Source organism: Aquarana catesbeiana, linkage group LG09 (assembly GCF_042186555.1).
Source record: "Aquarana catesbeiana isolate 2022-GZ linkage group LG09, ASM4218655v1, whole genome shotgun sequence".
NCBI classification, from domain to species: Eukaryota; Metazoa; Chordata; class Amphibia; order Anura; family Ranidae; genus Aquarana; species Aquarana catesbeiana.
In genome coordinates this window covers 275111806-275135205 of record NC_133332.1, presented here as the reverse complement: position 1 = coordinate 275135205, position 23400 = coordinate 275111806, and the positions used below count along the sequence as shown (strand labels likewise).

General features: G+C 42.6%; 1 protein-coding gene across 3 annotated transcripts in view; it reads left to right on the top strand.

Moving 5' to 3' along the window:
* The window catches only part of L1CAM (L1 cell adhesion molecule), a 1396060-nt gene that overhangs the window by 237608 nt on the left and 1135052 nt on the right, over nt 1-23400 (top strand). For all 3 annotated transcript variants that reach the window (XM_073600356.1, XM_073600355.1, XM_073600354.1), the window contains exon 4: nt 11780-11923. In XM_073600356.1, the coding sequence (XP_073456457.1) occupies nt 11833-11923 (91 nt within the window). In that variant the 5' untranslated portion in view covers nt 11780-11832. The remainder of the gene's footprint in view (nt 1-11779; nt 11924-23400) is intronic.

Below are 23400 nucleotides of genomic sequence, written 5' to 3'. Positions count from 1 at the left end.
AAGATAAGGTGGAAGGAAGAGTGGAAGGAAGGGTGGAAGGTAGGGTTGAGAGGGATTCCCTGACTTCAGTCTGGTCTGTCAGAAATCGCAATCTCTCATAGTACCACAGCCTGGGGACATAAATGTCATCTGCAGCAGCTCCTGATCTCTGGGAATACTGGACCTTCTTGCGCTCTCTAAGATATGTGCTCCTCAGGCCACCAATTTTGGCTTTTAAATAGGGGATGGTTGCTGTGGAGACCACCGGCTTCACCAACTCCAGCAGTTTCTCCAGCGCTGCCTGCCTCTTTTGTTTATGATTATAATGTGGGTGTTTGACCTGCCACAGACAGGGCAGCTGCCTGTACTTGTCTATGAACAGGGGGAGGAAGTTGTGGTCATTGAAGCCATCCATTTTATCTGCAATACACAATACAAACCCTAATGTCAGGCTAAAGTCTCCTAATCTTGTCCCAATATAGGCCTCAATCTATAAGCAGTATAGGCCCAAGTTTAAATGTTACCTTTGTTATCACGATCGGCGCTTCCGATACTCCTTCCTCACAGATCGTCCGCCCGCCCCTGACGTTCTTTGTAGTCTATTCCCCGCCCCTTCTCTTTCGGCGCAGTGGGGAAGAGCACATGGCGGAGACACAACAGGTGCGTGATAATTACAGCAACGAGGAGGAGGAAAGCCTGGAGCCAGAAACGTCACGATCCCGGAAAAGAAGATTTAAGGCCCCCCATATGGCCTTTGTTGAGATGGTGGAGATGGTCGACATATTGAAAAGGGACGACTATGATGGGAAGTATGGACCTTACCCCAACCCAAATATGAGAAAGGCCAAGATCATGGCGAAAGTTGTGAAGAGTCTGCACAGGAATTTTGGGGTACGGCGATCCAAGGATCAACTGAGGAAACGGTGGTCGGACCTCAAATTAAGGGAGCACGATCAATATAGAAGGATCAGGAGAGTGCTGTAAAAAAGTAAGTAGTTGTCCTGTGTTCCTATTCTTTATTTTTCTTACGTTCGTGCTGCTCCATGTGCTTTTCTTTACTATTGTACAGTTTAAAATGGCAACTTTTATGTGCATGGACACATTATTCGTTCGTAGGAAACATTGTTCGTTCGGCCACTAAAACACCATGTTTTGTCCAGATGCAGTCCAATACATTTTTTGTGCCCTACTTCTCTTAAAATTAGTTTTTTGTCTAGATGGGTTTGTAACTAGAATGAAATGCAAACTAGATTCTGTGTAAGGAGAGGACACTCAGCAGCTGTTTACACATCTGGACGCTGGAGCACTAGTGTGGGAAACTAGAACAGCCTTTTTATTAGGGGACCCACACAGGTGCTCCAGTGTATACTATAGGGGTGTCTCCAACTGTGAATCTTGCACAAAACAGGTAAGTATTCAAGCTTGACAAAGGACAAAAATATTTACTCATCTTGGAACTCTGCCAAAACAGACAATTGTACCCCACTTCCAAGCAATGTTTCACATTCCTATTTCTACCATCAAATATCTGTGCTAAGTATACCTATTTTTTTTCACATAGGAAAGAAAAGACTCGGAGGACACAGCTCATCAGAGGAGACCACAGACCCCCCACCTTAGGAAGAAGGGGAAATCCCCCAAACCCAACCAGAGGAGGAGGAGGAGGGAGACATTATAGAAATTGTCACCACAACAGGTGAGTGTCTGCCACCACAGCCTCAGGTAAGAGATGGATGCCTGAATATTTATAATACATGATGTGTTTTTTTTTTTCTTTTAGGTGATCGGGATGTTGTGGAAGAGGAATGTAATTTCACAAGTGAAAGTGCCCAGATCCTCATGCGGGGAGATAACGGGTGTAATAGGGATTTAGAAAACATAAAGCAAAACATCAATGATGTTCAAAACAAAATGAAGAACATCATTGATGTTTTAGGGAGAATATAAAACACCCAGAAAACCCTAAGGCCTCTTTCACAGGGGACGGATCCATGATGATCCGCCCGTTGAACATCCGCTTGCTCAGCGGGGATCACTCTGCCGATCCCCGCTGAGCAGGCAGATGACAGGTCCGTCGCTGCACACTGTGTAGCGATGGACCTGTCAGAGCGCCGCTCTCCCCTATGGGGGATAGTATGATGACGGACCATAGAGTCCGTCGTCACCCGATCCGAAAACGGATTGAAAAGTAGGTTTTTCGGATCGGAGCGGGGACATTTCACCGCTGACATCCGACGCTCCATAGAGGTCTATTGAGGGTCCGTTGAGGTCCGCCTAAAAAACTTACAGGCGGACCTGAACGGATCGTTCATGTGAAAGGCACCTTACTTATTGCAGGTTTATTGTTGTTTTTATGAATAATTTTTGACATATTATAGAAAAGCCAAATTTTGAAGATGCACACAGTGTGTCAACATGTGCTATCTTCCATCACGGGAGATCAATGTACACGTTTTGTGGGTGCAACCCCTTCCTCAATAATAAAGTAGGTGAGAGGAAGGGGTTGCACCCACAAAACACGTCCATTGATCCCCCATGATGGCAGCTAGCACATGTTGACTTTAGGCAATTTGTGTGCATCTTCATAATTTGGCTTTTCCAGGGGTGACATCACCCCATCTGCTGAATGCAATATCAAACACAGTTTATAAATACTCATGTCTGATATTGCCTTCACTTTCTATAAAAGTTGAACTTTGTAAGTTCCAGAGTTGTGTATTTTTTATTGTTTAAAACATGCCTGTTTTACCTTAAAAGGCAATTTTTACTTATTATTAATGTGACCTCAAAAATTGTTATACAACAAACATGTTGGTTTGTTCAAAAACCCTTTTAGAAACGCACATGTGATTGTGCTTTGTTTAAAAAGATTGATAATCAACAATGTGTGGCTTCTTCTTTCAATGCTCAAAAGCATTTTTTGTAGTATTAAGTTGTTGTTTTCAGTGACAGTGCTTTCTCATTTTACACAATCACACCATTTTCAGGACTCCCCAAATTTCGGTCATGGTCATCTAAAAGAAAGCCAAGCAGTAAATCAAAGCAAATATTTGTTCAGTTTAAAATATATTTTTATTTAAAAAATGTATCAGACATTGTCTGGCATATCGATGGCCCCCCTACCTGCAAAGTATTCCATGTATCTTAGACGGACCTCATGGGCACTCTGGGGGGGCAAGCCAGGACGGCCAGCTTCAAGCGCCATCAGGGTTGGTTCATTAATATGAATTCTGGCCTCAGGTCCAACTGAGCCAGCATAGTTCACAGAATTTCTCCTTAAAAAATAGTGGAGAACACAGCAAGCCAGGATGATGTGATTGAGTTTAAATTCCGCCATGTGTATGGGTGTAAGAAGTAAGCGGAACCGGCTGGCCATTATTCCAAACGTGTTCACCACTCTTCTGGCTCTGGCCAGCCAGTAATTAAAAACCCTCTGGTCCGGGGTGAGGGTCCTCATAGGGAATGGCCGACTAAGATGGTCCCCCAGCGCAAACGCTTCATCCGCAACGAAGACAAATGGGAGTCCTTCCGCATTGTCTTCTGGAGGTGGCAAGCCCAAGCTGCCATTCTGGAGATGCCTGTAGAATTCTGTGTGGGCGATGACTCCACCATCTGACATCCGGTCATTCTTCCCCACATCCACATATAGGAACTCGTAAGTAGCCGATACCACCACCAACATCACAATACTATTGAACCCCTTGTAATTATAATAGTATGACCCTGAGTTGGGGGGTGGGAAGATGTGGTCGTGTTTCCCATCAATTGCCCCGACGCAGTTGGGAAAGTCCTACCGCTGGGCAAAGTGGGAGGCCACAGTCTGCCATTCCTGTGGGTTGAAAGGAAACTGTGGAGTCAAACAAGAAAAAAATTTTTAATCATTTTGCACATAAACATTGAAAGCAGATTAGACACAAACATTCTTGGCCAACATCAGTATAACATTTATTTTAGGGAGTATTTAAAGACAAAGGTATAGGGTCCACCTATCAGATTCCTCACCCCCTCTCTTGGGCCATTTTAAAAATTTTGGGGGGGGAGATGTTTTGGACAGGTAACCCTCTCCACTTCATTGAGAGATGAATGCCTAAATAATGTGTATTACTTTGGCCAGCCCCTCCTTACTTACACTATTGGCAGCCCACTGGACAGGTAAGAAGTGTCATAATACAAAGATATAAATACACACTGTACACATTTTAGCACATTTTTACATTCTGCTATTACCTATCAAGATCATTTTTATTTATTTTATTTATTTATTTCAGTTACTTATATAGTGCCGTCAATTTACGCAGCGATTTACATATACATTGTACAATCACATCAGTCCCTACCCTCAAGGAGCTTACACTCTAAGGTCCCTAACCCATATTCATACATACTGGGGACAATTAGAGAGGATGCAATTAACCTACCAGCATGTCTTTGGAGTGTGGGAGGAAGCTGGAGTACCCGGAGGAAACCCACGCAGGCAAAGGGAGAACATGCAAACTCCAGGCAGGTAGTGTGTGTGGTTGGGATTTGCACCAGCGACCCTTCTTACTGCTAGGCGTGAGTGCTATCCACTACACCACTGTGCCGCCCGTAATAATAATAGATAATAATAGGATACAAAAACTTTTAACTTTACCATTTGAAAGTATTCAGTCAGGCCCTTGCACTACATGCTTTGGGGAATTCTTCCATAAATCTGACCACAAAAGAGGTGGGTATATAGTGTGTATGGGTTGGGCATAATCAGCAGATAGAGGATTGGTATCAGCTGACTTAGCAGTTGGGGAGAGGGAGGGTTCCAAATGATTTTGGGACCCCCCCAAAAAACCTCTGGCACTCTGCCTGAATTTAAAGCACAAATCACATTTTTACACATTTTAGCGGGTATTTAGGGTTAAGCACCACTATGGAGCTGACAAAATTACATTGTTAAGTGACTAGACGAGGTGGATATAGGCCCAGTAGAGCATGCTGGAGAGGTAAGTGAAGGCAAATATGTATGAAGGACAATTTTTTTTTTTTTAAGTCCAGCATGCATGAGGACAAAGGGGACATTCACAGCATATTACAATCATGGTAATTAGGGAATGATGAAACACATACAATATATTATCAAACATTAAATACAATAAAATGTGATGTTAAAGGATAAAAATCTTACCTTAATATACTCCTTATGATTACCTGAATGATGGCAGAACAGGTCTCCGGGATAATGATCCCGAGAGCCTGGGGGGAGATGCCTGTCGAGAAGTTGAGGTCCTGCAGGCTTCTCCCCGTCACCAAGTACCGCAACATGGCGACTAGCCTCTTCTCCGCAGTGATGGCTTGGCGCATGCAGGTATCCTGCCTGCTGATATAAGGGGTCAGCAAAGCCAACAAATGGTGAAAAACCATTTGACCGCAGACATGATACAAGGCATGTCCAGAGACCGCAGTCATGATACAAGGCATGTCCCGAGACCACAGTCATGATACAAGGCATGTCCCGAGACTGCAGACATGATACACGGCATGTCCCGAGACCACAGACATGATACACGGCATGTCCCGAGACCGCAGACATGATACACGGCATGGCCAGAGACCACAGACATGATACAAGGCATGGCCAGAGATCCCAGACATGATACAAGGCGTGGCCAGAGATCCCAGACATGATACAAGGCATGGCCAGAGATCCTAGACATGATACAGGAGAGAAAGACAGAGAGAGAGATTCCCTGAATACCTGCTGCTCGCCCCCTCCCTCACAAACAAACCCCCCAGAGACAAAGAGCCAACCTATCATGGTTTTACATAGACTTTTAAATGCAGAGATTCCAAACTGCAGGGTACTCACATACCTCTGCTTGGATACACACATGCTGCAGTTAAGCTTAGATTGGGCAGCCATATTCTTCTTCACCTCTTCGCGGCTGGCCACGCCCCCTCTCCAAGTCCCTGCCAATTAGTGAGAGGCAAGAAATCCTCCCCACATGCTAATTCGCTGGAGAGGAGGAGGCAGGGGGAGGATCTGAGGAATCAGTCTTTTTAACCTTTGTGTTACCCTGGCGTTGCAGCCGAGTTTTGTAATGCAACGTCTAGGCTGACTGCTGCCCGGGTAATAGTTAATTTTTCGGGATTTTCGCCGGGACAAAAAGACTCCACGGGAAATCGGTCAGTTTCACGGGAATGTCCCGGGAAATCCGTGACTGTTGGCAGCAATGTTTGTGTAGTGACTAATGTACATAGATACTATATGTTTTACAGATCTGTATTTTTAAACTTTACATGTGAGTGGAATTGTCGGGCTTAGTTTTTAATTCATTGTATAATATTGGAGCAGGCAGCAATCAGATTACATTCATAACCTCTTTTTTATATGTTTTAGCTACACTTTAAAGATGTACTATATGCTAAATGTTTTATCCACATTTTAGACCCCTTTCACACTGGGGTGGTGCAAGCACTAGCGGTAAAGCGCCGCTAGTTTTAGAAGGCATTAAAAAGGGGTTAAAAGCTCCCGCTTAGCGCAGCTTTCAAATCACTTTTAAGGTGCTTTGAAAGCGTCACCCATTCGTTTCAATGGGCAGTGGTGGTGGAGGAGTGGTATATACACCGCTCCCGTACCGCCCCAAAGATGCTGCTTGCAGAACTTTTTTTCCTGTCCGGCAAGCGCACTGCCCCAGTGTTAAAGCACTCTGTCTTTTACACTGGGGCTGCAGAAGAGGCAATCAAAAACCCCTGTAAAGCGCCTCAGTGTGAAAGGGGTCTTAAATATGTACTACAGTATATTGCCGACGACACAAAAATAAGCAGGGCAATAGCATCACAGCAGGATATAGAAACTTTACAAGAGGACCTGAATAAATTAATGGAGTGTGCTACTAGATGGCAAATTAATTTTAACACTGGTATATGTAAGGTAATGCACTTGGGGTTAAAAATATAAACACAAGTTACTCACTAGGGGGAGTACCCCTAGTGGATTCCAGGATGGAGAAAGATCTAAGGGTCCTAGTAGAAGACAGACTGAGCAATCTTATGCAATGTCAAGCTGCAGCAAGCAAAGCCAGCAGCATATTAGCATGCATTAACCACTTGCCAACCGGCTCACGCCGATATACATTGCCAAAGTGACACATTCCCGTGAATCACTGTATGGGTACGTCGGCCACCTGCGATTACGGGAACGAGAGCTAGAACGGGGATTTGTGTGTGTAAACACACAAATCCCTGTTCTGTCAGGGGAGAGGAGACATATCGTTTATTCCTACTAAGTAGAACAGCGATATGTCTCCTCCCCCATGCCTATCCCCATACAGTAAGAAACACTCACTAGGGAACACAGTTAACCCCTTGATCGCCCCCTAGTGTTAACCCCTTCCCTGCCAGTGATATTTACACATCAGTGCAAAATCGCTATACAAATGTCAGTGGTCCCAAAAATGTGTCAAAAGTGTCTGATCTGTCCACCACAATGTCGCAGTACCACTAAAAATTGCAGATCACCGCCATTACTAGTAAAAAAAATAAAAAAAAATAAAAATGCCATAAATCTTTCCCATAGTTTGTAGACGCTATAACTTTTGCACAAACCAATCAATACACGCTTATTGCGATTTTTTTTTTTTCTACCAAAAACATGTAGAAGAATTTATATTGGCCTAAACTAATGAAGAAATTTTTTTTAAAAACATTTTTGGGGATATTTATTATAGCAAAAAGTAAAAAATTGTTTCTTTTTTCAAAATTGTCACTCTTTTTTTTGTTTATAGCACAAAAAATAAAAACCGCAGAGGTGATCAAATACCACCAAAAGAAAGCTCTATTTGTGGGGGAAAAAAAGGATGTAAATGTTGTTTGGGTGTATCTTTGCACGACCGTGCTATTGTCAGTTAAAAGGACGCAGTGCCGTATCGCAAAAAATGGCCTGGTCATTAAAGTGGTGTTCCACCCAAAAAAAAAAAAAGTGCCTGGGCTGGTGACATCACTTCTCCTCAGTACAGGAAGGGCTCAGCTCTGCTCCCTCTTGTCAATCATTTGGGACACATTACAGGTCCCAGATGACTGAGCGGCCCACAGTTGCAATGCCGGCGCCGCCGAACAGAGGGGGAGACAAGCGAGGCTTCTGTCCCCCGCATCGCTGGACCGTGGGACAGGTAAGTGTCTGATTATTAAAAGTCAGCAGGTGCAGTATTTGTAGCTGCTGACTTTTATTTTTTTTAATAAAATGGGAACTCCTCTTTAAGCAGGCAAATTTTCCAGTCTGTAGGTGGTTAAAGGAGAATTTACTCAATATTCTTGCCACTTTATAAAACTCTGGAGTATTCCGTCCGGTTCTGGTCACCAATTTTCAGAAAGGATGTGCTGGAACTGGAGAGAGTCCAGAGAAGGGCAACTAAATTAATATGGGGACTGGAGGACCTCCATTATCGGGAACGACTACAAACCCTAAATGTATTCTCCCTGGAGAAGAGACGCTTGAGAGGCGATATGATAGCAATATACAAATATCTCAACGGTGATCCCAGCACAAGTATGAAACTTTTCAGTCCCATCGGGTGTATAAAAGACACAGGGCCACACAATGAGACTGGAAGAGAAGCGGTTAACCTTTTAACCACTTCAGCCCCGGAAAGATTTAACCCCTTCCTGACCAGAGCACTTTTTGCGATTCAGCACTGCGTCGTTTTAACTGACAATTGCGCGGTCGTGCGACGTGGCTCCCAAACAAAATTGACGTCCTTTTTTCCCACAAATAGAGCTTTCTTTTGGTGGTATTTAATCACCCCTGCGCTTTTTCTTTTTTGCGCTATAAACAAAAAAAGAGCATCAATTTTGAAAAAAACGCATTATTTTTTACTTTTTGCTATAATAAATATCCCCCAAAAATATATAAAAAAACAATATTTTTCCTCAATTTAGGTTGATACGTATATTTCTACATATTTTTGGTAAAAAAAAATTGCAATAAGCGATTATTGATTGGTTTGCACAAAAGTTATAGAGTTTACAAATAGGGGATAGTTTTATGGCATTTTTATAAATAATTTTTTTTTTTTTAAATGGCGGCGATCAGCGATTTTTTATTGTGACTGCGACATTATGGCAGACACATCAGACATTTTTGACACATTTTTGGGACCATTGTCATTTATACAGCAATCAGTGCTATACAAATGCACTGATTCCTGTGTAAATGACACTGGCAGTGAAGGGGTTAACCACTAGGTGGCAGTGTAGGGGTTAAGTATGTCCTAGGGACGCGTTTTTTATAACTGTGAGGGTCATGGCTGTGTGTGACATGTGACTAATCTCTGCTCCGATGACAGGGAGCAGAGATCCAGTGACACTGACACTAGGCAGAACGGGGAGATGCTGTTTACATAAAAAATTCCCCGTTCTTCCTTCCCGTGAGGCGATCACGGGTATCCCCACGGCGATTGAGTCCGCGGGACCTGCGACCCGACTCACGGAGCTTGCCGCGGGCGCGCCGCCGGCGGTGTGTGCGCCCGCTGGTCGCCTCTTAAAGGGGAACGTACAGGTACGTGGTTTTGCCTGTACGAGCCCCAGTATATCTGCATGAGGCAGTCGGCAAGCGGTTAAGCTGCGTAGGGGGTTTTTCACTGTCAGGGAGATAAGGACGTGGGAGCTTTTAGCTCTTCATCGTATATTCCGACCGTGTGTATGCCCCATCGGACATTTACGTGGAAAATTCAGACGAACTTAGATAGAGAACATGTTCTATATTTTTCCGACGGAAAAAATTCCTGTCGGGAAAACCGCTCGTGTGTATGCTGTTCCGATGTACCAAAAATGACGCATGCTCTGAAGCAAGTATGAGACGTTGTATGTGTTGTCCCGTTGTAAGTGTTGTATGTCACCGAGTTCTTGACGGTCGGAATTTGGTGTGACCGTGTGTATGCAAGACAGCTTGAGTGGAATTCCGTCGGAAAAACCTTCAGAGTTTATTCCGACGGCAAAACTGGTCGTGTGCACAGGGCATAACACAATCGGTGGTGTTGGCAGAAAGTATGGTTAGTTTTAAAAGACTCTTGGATGTGCATCTTAGCGAAAAGAATATATAGGGATATATGGGAAATGATTTACACTCACACACACAAACACAGGTTGAACTGGATGGACTGTTGACTTTATTCAACCTTACCAACTATGTAAAATGAAAACACAGCTTATGTGACAGTGATCACTATTGGAGGGATAAAAAAATATTTATATAGTGCCAGCATAGTCTTTGGTGTCACAGTATCAGAAAATCACAACAATAATAAAAAGAAACTGGATAATTTTGTCAGTGTAGAGATATCATCACCAATTTCATTTACAAACAATTATACGGTATATTGAATACACTAGCCATTCTTTAATCTACCTTTATCCTCCGATCAATAAAATATTACAATATTACAGATTTACATGTAAATAATCTGCTTATGGTTTGAAATAAATGTGTTGACAGGGTGCACATCCTAGTAATACAATTAATTGAAGAAAGAAAATAACTGCCAATAATTTAATGGCCATTGCTATTTTTTGCTTAAAACCTAAGTGCAACCAAAAACAAGAGCAAAAAAGTCAGCACAAGAGACGTATCAGTCATAAGGTGGGGTGTGTGCCTTGTGCCCATCCTTTCTGTCCAGCTCCTCCATTCATAGAAGCCACACTACAGCTTCTATGAATGGAAAGCAATCTGTGAATGGAGGATGGGCAGATGATAGCTCTGCCTTCCCATTCAAAGATCCTGTTTTATTCATAGAAGCTGGGGTATGGCTTTTATAAATGGGGCTGCTAGGTGTAAAGGATGGGTATAGTCGGGCTGTCTTGAAGAGAGCATGTTGTAGGAAGATTACAGGGTGGAGGGAGATTTTCAATAACAGAAGAGGGATCAGCACAAGAGCCACATCTTAAGTTATGTCCTTTGTACTGTTTTCTCTGTTTCTGGTGTTGGCTGTGCTTTAAAGTGGATGTAAACCTGATTCATAAAATTTGAGCTGGGCACATATATCTGTAGTGTTCTTATCTCTCTTCAAAGCACTAAGTCCTGTGACTTTCTCCTGCTCTGTTCTTCTGTTATCAGCATGATAACTTCTGACAAAATCTCCGACACATGAGATAAAAGCAGGCTGAATTTTGTGTCAGGGTGGGTAGTTTATATAGATTAGCAGAAAGCTGCTCTACTTACAGCACAGCTCTGAAAGTCTCTGCCTATGTGGAGGGGGGTGTGTGCCTTTCCATCAGTCATCTGTCTCCCAGTGTAATCCAACACTACACTGCTACTGCTGAATGAAGAAATGAAAATTCTAACACGATGTGTACTTTCTAAACAGTATATAAAGCTGAAGACAGCAGATATGCACGTAAAACTTTTATGTAAGGAGATTTGTTTCATCCCTGTGTATCATCTGCGGCTGTTCACTTCACTGGGTATATGCGTGGGTTTACATCCACTTTAAAGGTGCAGGGTTGGACTGTCATGGTGACCCTAACTTTACACACCTATTTTTACAACTCAGTAATAGCTATTCCTTAATGATCATTGTCACATATACACTTTACTGGAAAATCAATACTCATGAAAAGTTCTTGTTCTCGTTTATATTGTATGTGACACTGATATGCAAATTTCAGCCTAGCTTTTTACTATAAACAAAGAGTTAGACTGACACCTCTTTACACATTCTCCACCCTTTCCTCAGTATCTCCTTCTGTCAAGAGTCAGGTTGCAATGAAAAGGAGGGTTTGAAACTGTTGTGAATGTGCCACTCATGGTGATTTTTTTTGTTCCCCTCCCTAAAAGGTGGATTCTCTTCTTGTGTTTTCCTCCGTCTGGCAAGACGCTGAGTCTCCGACATGTCCCTTTCACCAAGAACATGTGTGCTTGTTTTTTTTTCCATCTTCCTGTTGTGTATCAACATCCATGCGCTGGATTTACCTAAAGACTGTAAGTAAACCACATACTCCCTCCTCCTCTGTGTGCTTTATTCATAACCACTGTAATTTTAAGCCGTGCCTAATTGCTAGCATCTGTATATACTACCATTTCTCAATGTAAATGGTTTCTTGGTTATAAAATGAATATATTTGTCCTCAGCCACTAGTATATTTACTGCCATAGCATGCAGCTGTCTGTTTACTGAGGGTGTTAAGCCGTAAGCCATAATAGTGCTTTGCTTCAGCACAATGAACAGCTCCTCGGGAAGGTAGCAGCTGTATAGTTAGGCAGGCTTTCACGCCTCAGTGAATTCCAGGTTACATCTTACTAGCTGGCTGGACTTTTATGATTAGTAAATTAACTGTTTAGGTATATGTAATGTCACTAAAGTACATTTTAACATGTTAATGTAGTTTCAAAGGTAATTTTCAATATTTTTATATATCCACATTTTATTAAAAAAATACCTTTATGGTCCTTGTTTAGGCACTTCTGGTTATAGGGTGAAAACTCTCTTTGTCTCCTGATTGTGTTCCTGTCAGAAAAATGATATGCAGCCATCACTGGGCACTTGCATGTACACGTGAAGATGTCACAAAGAAGCTGCAGGAAATCAGCAACACTAAGATGGGGATTAAGGTGTAAACAAGTATTTTATTAAGAAAAAACAGCAGTGGTTTATGATACATAGCACCTCAACTAACGTAAGTCTCGATTCACACATATGCTATGCAGGAACCAGTGCGATTCCTAGGCAGGTTCCCGCATCGCATCTAACTTGCAGGCAGTTCACACTGCTCTCTGCGAACCACTGTGGGTGTCAATAGAATGTTAATGACACCCCCAAATCGGTTCACAGAACGCAGTGCAAACTGTGGAATTGGATCGCATGGGTGTGAAAACCCATGTGATCCATTTCCAGTGCAGACCAAAAAAGGGTGCTGCACCATTTTGGTGCGAATGTGATGTGATTTCAGCCATACAAACTGTATGACTGAATTTGCATCGCACAGACATTGCATGTGATGTGCACAGCAATGCATAACCCTTGAAATTTTCCACATTTTGTCATGTTACAACCAAAAACGTAAATGTATTTTATTGGGATTTTATGTGATAGACCAACACAAAATGGCACATAATTGTGAAGTGGAAGGAAAATGATAAATGTTTTTCAAAAATGTTTACAAATAAATATCTGAAAAGTGTGGCATGCATTTGTATTCAGCTCCCTTTACTCTGATACCCCTAACTAAAATCTAGTGGAACCAATTGCCTTCAAAAATCACCTAATTAGTAAATAGAGTCCACCTGTGTGTAATTTAATCTCAGTATGAATACAGTTGTTCTGTGAAGCCCTCAGAGGTTTTTTAGAGAACCTTAGTGAACAAACAGCATCATGAAGGCCAAAGAACACACCAGACAGGTCAGGAATAAAGTTGTGGAGAAGTTTAAAGCAGGGTTAGGTTATTAAAAAATATCCCAAGCTTTGAACATCTCGCAGAGCACTGTTCAATCCATCATCCGAAAGTGGAAAGAGTATGGCACAGCTGCAAACCTCCCAAGACATGGCCATCCACCTAAACTGACAGGCCGGGCAAGGAGAGCATTAATCAGAGAAGCAGGCAAGAGGCCCATGATAACCCTGGAGGAGCTGCAGAGATCCACAGCTCAGGTGGGAGAATCTGTCCACAGGACAACTATTAGTTGTGCACTCCACAAATCTGGCCTTTATGGAAGAAGGCCGATTTTGAAAGAAGTCACGTTTGCAGTTTGCGAGAAGCCATGTGGGGGACACAGCAACCATGTGGAAGAAGGTACTCTGGTCAGATAAGACCAACAATTAACTTTTTGCCCTAAAAGCTAAACTCTATGTGTGGCGGAAAACTTACACTGAACCCTGGACACACCATCACCACCATTAAAATAGGGTGGTGGCAGCATCATGTTGTGAGGATGTTTTTCTTCATCAGGGACAGGGAAGCTGATCAGAGTTGATGGGAAGATGGATGGAGCCAAGTACAGGGCAATCTTTGAAGGAAGGCTGTTAGGTCTACAAAAGACTTGAGGTGGAGGTTCACCTTCCAGCAGGAAATGACCCTAAACATACAGCCAGAGCTGCAATGGAATGGTTTAGATCAAAAGCATATTTATGTGTTAGAATGGCCCAGTCAAAGTCCAGACCTAAATCCAATTGATTATCTGTAGCAAGACTTGAAAATTGCTGTACACAGAGGCTCTCCATCCAATCTGACAGGGCTTGAGCTATTTTGCAAAGAAGAATGGGCAAAACTTTCACTCTCTAGATGTGCAAAGCTGGTAGAGACATACCCAAAAAGACTTTTAGCTCTAATTGCAGTGAAAGGTGGTTCTACAAAGTATTGACTCAGGGGGGCTGAATACAAATGCACCCCACACTTTTTTGATATTTATTTATAAAAAAAATTGCAAACCATTTATCATTTTCCTTTCACTTCACAATTATGTGCCACTTTGTGTTGGTCTATCACATAAAAACCCAATAAAATACATTTACATTTTTGTTTTGTAACATCATGAAAAATGTGGAAAATGTCAAGGGGTATGAATACTTTTTCAAGGCACTGTAATGGGGCGTACACACGGTCGGACTTTTTGGCTACAAATGTCAGACGGACCAAATCCGGCGGACAATCCGATCGTGTGTGGGCTTCCCCGGACTTTCAGCGGACTTTTCCAGTCGCAAATCTGACGGACTTTAGATTTGGAACATGCTTCAGATCTTTACATCGTAACTCCACCGGACCCAGAAATCCGTTTGTCTGTATGCTAGTCCGACGGACAAAAACCCATGCTAGGGCAGCTATTGGCTACTGGCTATCAACTTCCTTATTTTAGTCCGGTGTACGTCATCACGTACGAATCCGTCGGACTTTTGTGTGATCATATGTAGGCAAGTCCGTTCGTTAGAACGTCCGCCGCAAATCCGTCGAAAGTTTGTTGGACGGGCTGTCGGACTTTTGTAGCCAAAAAGTCCGACCGTGTGTACGCCCCATAAGAGTCATAGTGGAAAGTAAATATTACTGTCTGCACTCTGCTATACACTTGCAAAATTACTTCTCCCTGAAGCCTGCATTTTAAGGCCCATTAGGGCTGTGGTGAGGAGTAGGCAGTACGTCACAGGGTTTTTTCTAGTTAATGAGGCAGAGAGAGCTTTCTGATTGGCAGATAGATTGAACACCTGACTTTACAAGTCAGGTGATAGCGCTCTATTGTCTCTTTTTTTACATTTATTTTAACGTATTAGTAAGGCCATACTGCTGCTTTATAAATGGAGCTGTAAATGTGGCTCAGTTAGTTTACATTTACTGTATGTGTGAATAGGGTTTTATCAAAATCCTGACCATGCCTTTTAATTAAATACTGTATATGTAGTAAGCACTGCAGTTTTAATGTAAAGTTATACATTTTAGAGGTAAAAACACCATTAGAAATTTTACACCAGATGGATGTGGTGTTGTTAAAGTGTATTATAGTATACAATAGTATTATAGTAGTATTCACTTTTCAGGCCCCAAAAAAACAAAAGGGGTGGAGAACCAAGAGAGAGACCAGACGGGGGAGGCGGCACAGACTGAAGGAGAAGAAGGGTGTAAATGACGTTGGCATTTTTATTTGAGTAAAGTAGAAAAATGTTAAATCATGGACTCTTGAGTAAATTCGGTGTGTTTATGGATGTACAAAAATACATTAGGAAATTAAATATTGGGGGATATCTTCTCTCTAAACCCCCCCCCCCCGACAGATAGTCCTGAGTGTCTAATGCCACGCTCCTCCCTCACTATCTAATGCCTCTCTTTTCAATCCACCAGGAAATATTGCTCTATCTATTTCAGTGTTTAACCACTTCAGCCCCGGAAGAATTTACCCCCTTCCTGACCACAGCACTTTTTGCGATTCGCACTGCGTCGCTTTAACTGACAATTGCGCGGCTCCCAAAAAAAACTGACGTCCTTTTTTTCCCACAAATATAGCTTTCTTTTAGTGGAATTTGATCACCCCTGCGGTTTTTATTTTTTGCGCTATAAACAAAAAAAGAGCGACAACTTTGAAAAAAACGCATTATTTTTTACTTTTTGCTATAATAAATATCCCCAAAAAATATATAAAAAAAATTTTTGTTCCTCAGTTTAGGCCGATACGTATTCCTCTACATATTTTTGGTAAAAAAAAAAAAAAAAATCGCAATAAGCGTATATTGATTGGTTTGCGCAAAAATAGGGTATAGTTTTATGGCATTTTTATTAATAACTTTTTTTACTAGTAATGGCGGCGATCAGCGATTTTTATCGTGACTGCGACATTATGGCGGACACGGACATTTTTTACACATTTTTGGGACCATTGGCATTAGTACAGCGATCAGTGCGATTACAAATGCATGGATTACTGTAAAAATGTCACTGGCAGTGAAGGGGTTAACACTAGGGGGCAGTGAAGGGGTTAATGTGTGTCCTAGGAAGTGTTCTAACTAAAGGGGGATGCGGACAGTGCAGGGAAACTAACTGATCGTCTGTTCATACTCTGTATGAACAGAGGATCTGTCAGTTCTCCCCTCAGAGAACCGGAAACTGCTTGTTTACACACACAGTTCCGGGTTCTCCGTGTGCCCAGAACGATCGCAGGAGCCCGGCGGTGATCGCATCGGCGCGGGGGGCATGCGTCAGTACCATGACGGCGATTCGCACAGCCGAGCCATGTTGCCGCAGTATAACTGCGGCGGCTGGTCGGCATGCGGTTAAATATAAATGAGAACTAGTTAAGATTATTAATGAGGGTTTAAAGGATAATATATTCTCACAAAAAAAGAAAAGGTGTTCTTGATACCCTCAGCACCAAGGGTGCCTGTGAGTTCATAAGGACCCGATCAACCTACCTAGTAGGCCCATAATAAGTGGATTCGATTCAGTCACCTCAAGAATCGGGAAATACATTGATGGCTTTTTGCAGCCATTAGTTTCCCAGACTCCTTCATACTTGAAGGATTTGACTCAAGTTATGCAATTACCGTACTTGATGGTTTGGAATGGAAGGAAAGTTATATATTGTCTACTGCCGATGTTACTTCCCTCTATACCATAATTTTCCATCAACATGGGTCTGAAGCAGTAGACACATTTTTGAGAAGGGACACTGGTTTGTTGTCGATTCAGAAGGATTTTGTTTTACGGTTGATTGACTTTACAATGTCCCATAGTTATTTTTGGTTTGGCAGTTCCTTCTATGTTCAAAATAGGGGGGTCGTCATGGGTGCCAAGTTCGCCCCTAGCATGGCGAACATGTTTATGGCCAAATGGGAGGAGGACGTCATTTATGCCAACAGAAGACCTGAACTGTTTGGAAAAGGGGAAATAGATGACGTCCTGCCTTATGGGATGGTGATATGCAATTGCTCTGTCTCTTCATTGAGCAACGTAATGACAACTCGTTAGGTATTGCTCTGCAATATGAGGCTAGTTGTCATAAGATTAATTTCCTAGTTTTGAATATTGAAGTTAGGGACAGTACTCTGAGTTGTCACCATCCCTCCTGGGTTAGTTCAGTTCCCAAAAGCCAGTTTATCCATTTGAGGTGGAATTGTACCATCAAGGATGATTATATGGGACAGGCTATGACACTTGGAAACAGATTTGTTGATAAGGGGTATAAGGAAGAGGAGTTGGACAAACTCATATTAGATGTAGGCAACTTAGACAGAGATACGATCTTGCGAGATGCTTCTAATATAAAAAATGCCACCAGTGATTTTAATTTTTCCTTTGTCACAATGTACTCTCATCAGTATTATGAAATCAAAAAGATTATGTTGAGACATTGGAAAGTGTTGAAGAATGATAGACTATTTGGATCCTCAATCCCAGATTTTCCTCAAGTTATTTTTCATGGGGTAGTACCATTAAGACTCCATGTTGCACCGAACATCCTGGATGCTCCTAATAGAACAACTTTTTTTCCAGGACTTGATTGGTATTTCCCATGCTGCAAGTGTGCGGTTTGCGGCCTAAACAAGATACGGGAAAGATGGGTGTGTAAATGTAGTTCATTTGTTAGATCCAAATCTTATAATATTAGGACATTTATCACCTGTTCATCCCATAACGTTGTTTACGTGCTTATACATCCGTGTGGCCTACAGTATGTGGGCTGCACAATTAGGGCTATGAGTGTGAGGAGCAAGGAGCATATAGCAAATATTAAGAAGGGATTTCCAGGGCACAGTGACTCGAAACAATATCTGCAGTGTCACACTAAAAATCCTGCTGGTACTACATTTCTTACCATTGACAGCTTCACTCCACATTGGATGGGAAGTTTTGTCTGACAGGAAATTTCCCGAATGGAGACCCGAGATGGGTGTGTAAATTTAGTTCATTAGTTAGATCCAAATCTTATAATATTAGGACATTTATCACATGTTCATCCCATAATGTTGTTTACCTGCTTATTTGTCCATGTGGTGTACAGTATGTGGGCTGCACATTTAGAGCTATGAGTGTGAGGAGCAAGGAGCATATAGCAAATATTAAGAAGGGATTTCCAAGGCACACTGTCTCAAAACAATATCTGCAGTGTCACACTAAAAATCCTGTGGGCACTAAATTTCTTGTCATTGACAAATTCACTCCACATTGGATGGGAAGTTTTATCCGAGATCAAGATAAACTTATTTGGGTCAGATGGTGTCAAGTGTGTGTGGCAGAAACCAGGTGAGCAGTACAAACACAAGTGTGTCTTGCCTACAGTCAAGCATGGTGGTGTGAGTGTCATGGTCTGGGGCTGCATGAGTGCTACCGGCACTGGATAGCTACAGTTCATTGAGGGAACCATGAATGCCAACATGTACTGTGAAATACTGAAGCAGATCATGATCTCCTCCCTTCGGAGATAACGACCCCAAACACGCCTCCAAGATGAGAACTGGCTTGCTAAAGCAGCTGAGAGTAAAGGTGATGGACTGGCCAAGCATCTCTCCAGACCTAACCCCTATTGAGCATCTGTGGGGCATCCTCAAATGTAAGGTGGAGGATTGCAAGGTCTCTAACATCCACCAGCTCCGTGATGTCGTCATGGAGGAGTGGATGAGGACTCCAGTGGCAATCTGTGAAGCTCTGGTGAACTCCATGCCCAAGAGGGTTAAGGCAGTGCTGATAATAATGGTGGCCACACAAAATATTGACACTTTAGGCCCAATTTGGACATTTTCACTTAGGGTTGTACTCACTTTTGTTGCCAACTGTGTAGACATTAATGGCTGTGTGTTGCGTTATTTTGAGGGGACAGCAAATTTACACTGTTATACAAGCTGTACACTTACTACTTTACATTCTAACAAAGTGTCATTTCTTCAGTGGTGTCACATGAAAAGATATAATAAAATATTTGCGAAAATGTGAGGGGTGTACTCACTTTTGTGAGATTTATATATATATATAAACTTTTTAAATTGGTCTCTATAGTAATTTCTGATCTCTGTGTAAATAAGGGTGTGCTTGTGCCAGTAGGCCACACCTCTGACGATGTCTACTTGATAATGAAACGCGCTAGGCTGGACCTAACCAATGATGCAAGCACGCAATGAGCCGTGGCCTTTTTGACTGATTTTATTTGCTGATCATTTTTATTGGATGTTGTGCAAGTGCAATTTTAACAAAGCATCCGCTATTTGTGAACGTATTTCACTATACGATTCTTTATGCTCATTTCATCGCTATATGACATGTGATCAGAGAGCTGATTGTGTACATGATCGTGGTATCAGTGGTGTGAACTGGGAATCCCTATACACAGCCTGAGGCCGGGTTAACACTGGTACGACATGACAGTCGTACCCCTTTGGATCCGACTTTGCCCTGCGTCTTGAAGTCCGACATGCGTCGGACTTCAATAAACAGGGATCTGACTTTGATCCACGACAATACCAGGCACTGTGTCTGGTATGAATCTTTAGGGGGAATTCCACACAAAATTAAAAAAAAAAAAACAGCATGGGTTCCCTCTCAAAGAGCATACCAGGCCCTTAGGTCTGGTATGGGTTTTAAGGGGAACCACCAGGCCGAAAAACAGCATGGGCCCCCCCCCCCCAAAAATCAATACCAGACCCTGCGCCCCCCACCCCAAAGCACCTTGTTCCCATGTTGATGAGGACAAGGGCCTCTTCCCGACAACCCTGGCCATTGGTTGTCGGGGTCTGCGGGTGGGGGGCTTATCGGAATCTGGAAGCCCCCTTTAACAAGGGGGCCCCCAGATCCCGGCCCCACCCTATGTGAATGAGTATGGGGTACATTGTACCCCTACCCATTCACCTAAGAAAAAAGTGTCAAAAATAAAACACATTACACATGTTTTTAAAGTAATTTATTAAGCAGCTCCGTCATCTCTTCCGATCTCTTCTCCCCTCTCCGGCTCTTCTGCCTCCTCCACTGATGTCTTCTGCCTCTGCCGGTTCTTCTCCCTTCTCCACTCTCCACTGATGTCTTCTAGCCCTCTCCGGTTCCTCGCCCGCCCTAAAGCACCCACCCCCCATGTTGAGGGCATGTGGCCTAGTACGGTACAGGAGGGGGAGCGCTCACTCGTTCCCACCCCCTTTCCTGACCTGCCAGGCTGTGTGCTCAGATAAGGGTTTGGTATGGATTTTAGGGGGACACCCACTCTGTTTTTTTGGCGTGGGAGTTCCCCTTAAAATCCATACCAGACTGAAGAGGCTTGTATGCTCTTGGACGGGGAACCCATGCCAGTTTATTTTTAAAATTTGGCGTTCCCCTTCAAGATCATCTGAGCACAAGTCGCATGCCGAAGTCGATCAGTCAAGATGGCGATCCGACTTCTGTGATATTCAATGGGCTGACGTAGGATCAACGTAGGATCAAAGTCAGACCAAAGTAGTGCAGGGAGCATTTTCAAAGTCAGACCAGTTAAGACAGCTCTCATAGGGAAAAGTGGATTTTTTCTTCATACTTACCTGTAAAATCCATTTCTTTGAGTACATCATGTGACAAAGAGCAGCCATATATTACTACCTGGGTTACCTATAGGTGAATGGACACTGGTAGAATAACCAACAGGAAGTGATCCCCTGTATAACCCCTCACATAAAGGAAGTATTCAGTTTTGTAGCAAGCAATGAACTCCCAAAAAGAGAGGGGAGGGGCCTCTGTATCCCCTAATGTACTCAAAGAAGTGGATTTTACAGGTAAGTATGAAGAAAAAATCCAATTTTCTTTCTTGTACGTCACGGGACACAGAGCAGCCATATACATTACTACCTGGGACGTCCCAGAGCAATAGCCTTGAGGGGAGGGAGACACACTGTATGAAAACAGCATCAGATTTATACAGCAGCCCGCTACGACCAAAAGCCGAGTTCTCTGTGCCTTAACATCCACCTGATAAAACTCACAAAATAAGGTAGTACTAAGTATTACCAGGGGAGTGGACTTTCTAGGCTAAAAAACAACGGAGAAGAAATAACAGTATAAAAATATAAATTTATTGAAAATTACAAGCACATAAAAGTAGGAATAGGAGTTGTAACATATATGCATCTATGATTATTGTGCAGTGAGCCTTTGTATGTCTACGCGTTTCGCCGCTAGGCTTCCTCAGGACACGGCCAAGGTTCACAGACGAGACAGATAAGAGAATATGTTTCTCTATCTTGTTTTGAAGTGCAAAATCATGTAAGTCATGGTACAATGAGTGATTCACTCAGAAGTTAGAAAATATATTGGGTATAGCTGACTATATGAACAGGGGCATGTAAATAGTATTCCTGATTTTGGGAACGGCCATCGAAAGAAGGAGGGCCATCAAAAGGTATCCCACACTGAATTCTGGGTTTAATCTCAGCATTGCTGATGGCTATATACAGCCCAAAAGCCCATCGCTGTATATTAAGGATACAAATATCACAGCGTGCCCCTGGGAGACAGCAATCCACTGTGCAGTGGATTGCTGTCTCCCAGGGGCACACTGTGATATTTGTATCCTTAACCACTTGCTGACTGCCTAACGCAGATACACTGCGGCAGAATGGCACGGGCAGGCAAAATCACATACCTGGTACGTGATCTGCCTCCTGCGGGAGGCAAAAAAATATATATAAAAAACTAAAAAACAAAAATTGTATTATTGTTCTCTCTCTCTCTATTCTTTCTATTGTTCTGCTATTTTTTACTGTATTCTATTCTGCAATGTTTTATTGTTATTATGTTTTATCATGTTTGCTTTTCAGGTATGCAATTTTTTATACTTTACTGTGTTTTATTGTTAAGCATTTTTTTGTTTTCAGGTACGCCATTCAGCTGCAGCGCAGATTTATTTATCTTGACAGCAACAGCGTTTGCTCCCACGATATATAAAGCCGTGACTCCAGCGGAGGTGATATCTGCCGAAGCATGGGGGCAGCAGGGGCGGAGGAGCGATTTGCTCCTAACTTTTGGGGCGGGTGCCCCCATGCTTTGGCATATATAAATTGTGCATGTATGCCCATCATTAGAAGTGGGTGGATGAAGAGAGGTATTCTAATGGTGGGCATACCCACCGATCAATCTCTTTTTCGTTCAGCCCACAGGCTGCATGAAAAAAAAAAGATTACAATATATGCCCAACAAGGACCAGCAACGTACTGGTATGTTGCTGGACTTTGAGTGGTTATACCAGAATGATGCCTGTAGGTTTAGGTATCATCTTGGTATCATTCTTTTCAGCCAGCGGTCGGCTTTCATGTAAAAGCAATCCTAGCTTTTAATTCGCCTCTAGACTGCTTTTACAAGCAGTGGGAGGGATTGTCCCCCCCCTCCCACCGTCTTCCATGTTTTTCTCTGGCTCTCCTGTCCCAACAGGGAACCTGAGAATGCAGCCGGTGATTCCGCCAGCTGACCATAGAGCTGATCAGAGACCAGAATGACTCCAATCATCTTTATGGTCTAAGAAACCGGAAGCTATGAGCATTTCATGACTTAGATTTCGCCGGATGTAAACAGCGCCATTGGGAAATTGGGAAAGCATTTTATCACACTGATCTTGGTGTGGTCAGATGCTTTGAGGACAGAGCAGAGATCTAGGGTCTAATAGACCCCATTTTTTTCAAAAAAGAGTACCTGTCACTACCTATTGCTATCATAGGGGATATTTACATTCCTTGACACAATAAAAAAAATAAAAACAATAAAAAAAAAAAAATGAAAGGAACAGTTTAAAAATAAGATAAAAAAGCAAAAAAAAAAAAAAAATAAAAAAAAAAAAAGCACCCCTGTCCCCCCCGCTCTCGCGCAAAGGCGAACGCAAGCGTTGGTCTGGCGTCAAATGTAAACAGCAATTGCACCATGCATGTGAGGTATCACCATGAAGGTCAGATCGAGGGCAGTAATTTTAGCACCTCCTCTGTAAATCTAAATTGGTAACCTGTAAAGGCTTTTAAAAATGTATGTAGTTTGTCGCCATTGCAC